The sequence below is a fragment of the Phymastichus coffea genome, unplaced genomic scaffold (genome assembly GCF_024137745.1).
Source record: "Phymastichus coffea isolate CEN01 unplaced genomic scaffold, Cenicafe_Pcof_1.1 PCOF00117, whole genome shotgun sequence".
NCBI classification, from domain to species: Eukaryota; Metazoa; Arthropoda; class Insecta; order Hymenoptera; family Eulophidae; genus Phymastichus; species Phymastichus coffea.
In genome coordinates, this window is record NW_026706928.1 from 277,826 (window position 1) to 283,825 (window position 6,000).

A 6,000-nucleotide genomic window follows, 5' to 3' on the forward strand; every position below is an offset into this window, starting at 1 on the left:
CTTGACATCTAATTTGGCTATAGGAGCGACCTTAATTTCCGATTCTAAACCATCGCCGAGAAAAGTGAAATAACGAGTCGTCGTATCGTTGAGACTCATTTTTATTTCGAAGTTTTTTCTCTCTACTATCTTTCTCTGATTGCCACAATATTTGCCAATAAAAATCGATTATCCGCCATGCACCATCCCGTTCCAAATAAATGACTGCCATAAACGACGCTATCATAAATTTTTGGCTTACAAACTTTTTATTCAAACTTTAACTACGGAAAAAAAACACATCATAACTTCCGTTATGTAAATCCAAGTGTTTGTAATAAGTATACTCATAATGAAGGATTGCAGAATTTAAAAATATCAGCAATGCTGAAAACTCTGGAAGTCGGTCGCAAATATAAGCTCACACTTACTCGACTGTTCTCAATGCAAGGAATTTTTTTATTTGTACGTTGTTTATCTAAAACATTTAAACTATGTATACGCTGGTGATTACGTACATCTATAATTGTATAGTAATTTCTTGAAGTTACTTTGACAATCATTGACATTTAAATAAATTGAATTATATTGAAGATCAGTTTCGTAAAGCCAATGCAATAAGCAAATGTATAATATAACTTAAAAAAAAACTTTGACTTTACAACTCGCTCGCTCACGTGTCGCCATTGTTGTCAAATTGTTAGAATGATTCCTTGTCGTAAACCTTGTATGGAATGTTAACATTAACAGAAGAAGAAATAATTTTTTTTTTCAATTCATTTGAATCGCGCATAAATAATATTACTGACGCGCCAATTATGTAAAACATCTGAAAATTCATGAAAATGAAAAATAATCGGTCGCAAAAATCTTTATGTCGAGAAAAAAAATTAAAATTTTCTTTTTTTTTTAATTGTAATAACTCTCATTAAAACAATAATTTTGATGGACACATTTTTTAGCCTCTGAAAAATATTCTATTCATTTTTTATGTATTATTTGCTATTGTTATCAATGTTATCGGAAAAAAAATTCATGTTTTTATATTTAGACAATTCAAGTATTCATTAACAATAATTAACTCGTATCGCTATAATTTAAAATTCTTGATATGCATCTGAACAAAATGTAAAATTATTAGTTATTACTCTGTAGAACTTTAGCCCTCACAAAAATATTTTCATGTGTAAATTTTTTTAATCCGGCAGTAGGGAATCTCATTCAAATGCCTTACTTGTTTAGTTTCTTTCGCGGTAAGTTTATATTGCTTTGTACTTGACATTCAGCATAAATCAGTTGTTTGATCTCTACGTTGTTTTTATTAATTTTAGAAACAATAATAGTCTTGAATTAGTGGTGTTTCTTTCAATACTTGATATACATTTAATAAAGAAAGCCGCAAGCACGCAGCAAGCGAGGGGAAAAAATGATAAAGGAGAGCAATTTAAAATTCTCCCCGGATGCTTTGAATTCAGGGAAAAGTTTTTCAAGTGTATATAAGGTGCAAGCACAAGTCTACATCTATAATCGACATTGTTAAAATTAATAAATTATAAACAACAACCGAACATGGACGTTCGACTTACGCGAAATAAGGTTTTCTTGAGCTATAGTATTGCATGACAGGATATTCGATTATGTGAGACGGCAAACAATTTGCATATCACAATGTAAGATTTTTAGCGAATGTAGGAAACTCGAATGATTTTTTATACTTTTAATGTAATTAAGCGGATGCCTCGTCCACGTAACTTTATATCATTAAAATGAGATGGTCAGCTACGTCGAGAAGAGGAGTTCGTCGTCGATGAGACAAATTAGTGAAGACAATAAATCTCGTTGCGCGAAAACGTAACGGGAAAAATAGCAAGCTCATTGCAGGCATTTTTTAGCTGAGTAATAAACATAAAAAGCACAGCGCTGAAATTCAGCCGAGCAAGCTCACTGGAACCAAGACAGTACCCAGGCATTACGGAGGCAGAGAGCAGGCGATCAGTTGCCAACGTAACTTCTACCAGCGTGCATCGTTTATTTGCAACATCCGCGGACGAAACTTGGCGAGCGACAATGAGAGGCTGCCTCTCTCGTTCGATTGCTTGAGTGTCGCTGTTTTTCGTTTGCCGATAATATTCGCGCCTGATAAACGTCGACGACACGTGCGGGGGCCGTAGAAATACGATGAGCGATCGTACGAAAGCAATCGACTTGAATTGATCCAGCTGGAAAAAAGAGTTGATAACAGCCAGCAACATGAAGCTAATCGTGGGTTGCTTCGGAAGAATCTTCGATGACATGCGGCAGAGGAAGCTCATGCCGCTCAAGCTCATTTTCTTTGTGAAGGCTTCCAGTAAGTTTTCGGATGCGCCTGGACGGGGCAACATTCCGCTTGACATGGCAATTGAAAATGCTTCCAGCGTTGTTCGTACTCTATCCGTACCTGACCATCCACATGCGAGAACTGGGGATCACCATCGAGGAAACGGCTATTATGAATTCAATCACGCCCTTCATCGCCATCCTCATGCCGCCTATCGCCGGATTGTTCGCCGATCGCATCGGCAATTTCAAGGTAATCATTGTCATTGGGCGGGAGGAAGCTCCGACGTTGCAGTCGCAAAGCGCTTCGCCGAACGGAAACGTCACGCTTGTTTTGTGCGAAATTCCTTCCAGCTGATGCTTTCGTTATTCTCGGCATTCGGCGGCGCGGCAGCCCTGCTGTTGCTAGTGGTGCCAGTTGCCCGAACGAACGTGCAGTACCCCAGTACCCTCGTGCTCGCGACCGAGGGTTGCAGCGACGATGGCAACCTCATTTACGGAGCCTATCAGAACTACCCTTGCGATTCGATTTCGGATGCAAACGCGAACTTGACGCTCAAGAGTTGCGGGTGAGTGACTTTACCGTAAGACATCAGCGACGAAGAACGAAACGAAGCCTACTAATGTTGTTCGCAGCTATTCATGTCCACTGGGTGCTCTGAACCAAACTCACGTCGAAGACATCCTGTCGTCTCGTAGCTACCAGCTCACCGTGTACAACGTGGGAACCGAGTCGAAGGCGACCTACGACTACGCGATCTCCGAGAGTGACATGCCTCAAGTGAAATCCAGCTACACGCGAATACGAAAGCCGCTTCTCGTCGGACGAATAACGGACGACGTTTGATTGTTCACAGAGGACGGATGCGCCTCAGGACCCACGGGAGATTCGCAAGCTGGAAAACATCGAGGGCTACGAAATCGTCATACGGCGCCTTTCCAGCGAGGCTCTGTTCTTCCCTGCGCACAGGCCTGCCCGGCCGTTCGGCTTGGAGTGTGTCGTCGGACGTAACTCGACGGCGTGCGCCTTCGCGCCTGGATCGGCGGCAGTGAGTTCCACGAGCGACAACCAGAGCTACGACGAGCGGACGCGCTCTGAAAGTGACATAAACTTTGGTAGACTGGCCGAGGGCAAGCGGTGGCGGTGGCGTTCAACGCGAGCCTCCGAGCTATCGAGCCCACGGCCCTCGACGAAGCCGAGGAGCGTCGTCGTTACGTAGCCGCGAGCGTCGGATGCCCTTCGGACGGCGGCGTGCCGACGGAAAGCGCAGGCGTGGAGGTGCACTTGGCCGACGGAGTTGCCGCGCTGCAGCGATGCAGCAGAAGCTGCGTGTTCACGGCGCCCAGAGAGGACGTCTGCAGCAACGCCAAGTTCGTGGTCGAGCACAACCCCAGGCTGACCTTCTGGACGTACCTGGCTGTCCGCGTGTTCATAGGTGATGGTCCGCGCTTCTAACGCCGAGCCGACGAATCGATCGAACGCCGCGTTCTCGCAGGTGTGATCAGCGGCACGACGTTCCCGATGTTCGAGGGCGCCGTCATAGCCATCATCCGCGAGCACAAGGCCGACTACGGCCTGCAGCGGATCTACGGCAGCATCGGCGGCATGATATCCTCGCCGCTGTCCGGCCTGCTCATCGACTACGCGAGCCGCGGCAAGAGTTACGCCGACCTGAGGTGACCGCAGCCGCTTGGAAAGGCGCGCCCGCGCGGCGACTCGCTCACTAATGCCAGGCGTCGATTCGCAGACCGGCGTTCTACCTGTACTTCGCGCTGAAGCTCTTCACGAGCTTCCTTATGACGCTGATCGACCTGCAGTTCAAGGCGCCGAGCTCGAAGGTCGTGAGCGAGGTGCGGACGGTGCTGAGGAACGTCGAGGTGGTGGCACTGCTGATTGCCACCTCGGTTCTCGGTACGTCAGCCCCGTCGCGTGCGTCGCCGAGTCGCGTTATTGCGCAACGCTTCCGTCGTCGCAACCAACTCACCGCCGTGGATGCGCGCACGTTGCAGGCATCGCTTGGGGATACATCGAGTCGTTCCTCTTCTGGTTCCTGGAAGACCTGGGCGCTTCCAGATCGCTCATGGGCATGACCGTGACGGTCGGCGGCATCGCCGGTGTTCCATTGCTGATACTGTCGGGGCCGATTATCGACAAGATCGGCCACGCCAACGTCATCTTCGCTGGTTTCGTTTGTTATGCCATCAGATTGCTAGGTGGGTCATATACGCGTCTATCGCTCTATTTCAGGACGTCGGGTGCTGCTCGTTCGGGAGCTTCGCAGCATCCAAAATCAGCGGTTTGTCGTTACACCTCGCCCGTATAATTAGCGTCACGGCGCGGCATGCTGGAAAACAAATCAGAACAGGGTGCTCCGCTGATTTTCAGGATACTCCCTGATTTACGATCCACGGCTGTGTCTGATCTTCGAGGCATTGGAATCCATCACCAATTCATTGATATCCACCGCGACCGTGACCTACGCCGCAAAATTGTCAACGACGACGACTGACAGCACGATTCAAGGTCTTCTCGGAGGACTCCATCATGCCGTGGGTAAGCCGAGAATCGAGAGCGAAGATCGAGCGCAAAGGAATGACGTGAAAACGTTTGTGACGAAATAGGCAAAGGAGGAGGTAGCTTGATCGGCGGTTACTTAATGAAGGCGTTTGGCACGCGACCGACCTACCGGATCTTCTCGGGCGCGGCGCTGATCACCGGACTGGTGTACTTCTGCTTCAACTTGTTTTACCTCGAGAAGCGAGCGCAGGCCAAGAGCGTCGAGGAGCAGCCCGCGGAGCCGAAGGGCGAAGTGGTCGAGTGCAGGAAGAAGGAGCCGCCAATCGAGGGCGAACCGAACGACGTCGAGGCGACGACGAGCAGCGATCGCAGCGGCTCGGTCAACGCGGCTTTCGACGGCGACGAGGAGGCGCGCGAGCCGAGAAACTGACGAGCGCAGGCTATATGTACTCACGGCGGCGCGACGCTCGTCGCTGCGCGCGCGCACGGATCCGTTTACAATCGAGCCAGGCTCGCCTGCAGCCTCGCCGCTCGTCTGCTTGCGGTTTACTTCTGCGCTTTGCTCTTATTTCGCGGGCGAGCGAGCGATCAATCAGCTTTGATTGCGCGCGCGTTACCGGCCGATCGTAACTGTTCGGAGATCGCGGAAAACAATCGCGGTCTAATTTCAAATCGATTCTCGGTTATCGTTACCGACTACGCCTCCGCGAATGAGAACTTTCGCGATAAAGAAATTCCATCTGTTGCAAGATGCATTTCGTTACTTTGCAAAATAAATTTACTTTCATTTGAAACGCTATAGACGTCGTCCGACGGAAAAATAATTAGTATTGTTGAAATTTCGATAAACGATACTTTGTTATTCCCTGACGATGCGCAATTCATAAGATATGGTAGTTGCATCGAATGGTCGGAAAATAATCACGACGAATTCATAGTGCTTCGGAATCCAAACAAGTCGAAATTTTTGATGAACAATGGGACCGCGGATACATCGCGCTTCTTTTTCTCAACTTGAGATTTCATCCATGCTGATTGTGCATCCTGAAATGATAAGATGGTAATCGGCGGATACGATGTAAATATTACGATCAATGATTATTGTGTAAATTCCATTCGTCGTGAAAGGAATTAGAAAACAAGACGTTTGCGTCATTAAAATTTCTAGTTAACTATTGCTTGGCTTA

General features: G+C 47.5%; 1 protein-coding gene across 2 annotated transcripts; it reads left to right on the plus strand.

Annotated features, from left to right (window-relative positions):
- The first annotated feature begins 1,794 nt into the window (after positions 1-1,794).
- On the plus strand, positions 1,795-6,000 carry LOC131670894 (uncharacterized). Of its 2 annotated transcripts, XM_058946873.1 has the most exons (11): positions 1,865-2,326; positions 2,394-2,548; positions 2,650-2,864; positions 2,932-3,076; positions 3,153-3,344; positions 3,416-3,731; positions 3,792-3,972; positions 4,044-4,207; positions 4,306-4,509; positions 4,682-4,849; positions 4,918-6,000. In XM_058946873.1, exons 1-11 carry the CDS (start codon positions 2,230-2,232, stop codon positions 5,241-5,243), a joined length of 2,163 nt encoding a protein of 720 aa, XP_058802856.1. In that variant the 5' UTR covers positions 1,865-2,229; the 3' UTR covers positions 5,244-6,000. The 2 variants fall into 2 exon arrangements, with proteins under 2 accessions (XP_058802857.1, XP_058802856.1); XM_058946874.1 differs by lacking the exon at positions 4,918-6,000 and having other exon boundaries at positions 1,795-2,326; positions 4,306-4,592; positions 4,682-4,833.

Coding starts and splice junctions, on each gene's coding strand:
- LOC131670894 (XM_058946873.1), top strand. CDS start 2,230: ATGAAGCTAATCGTGGGTTGCTTCGGAAGAATCTTCGATGACATGCGG. Junction 2,549..2,649: donor ATCGCATCGGCAATTTCAAG/GTAATCATTGTC, acceptor AATTCCTTCCAG/CTGATGCTTTCGTTATTCTC. Junction 4,850..4,917: donor AGGACTCCATCATGCCGTGG/GTAAGCCGAGAA, acceptor GTGACGAAATAG/GCAAAGGAGGAGGTAGCTTG.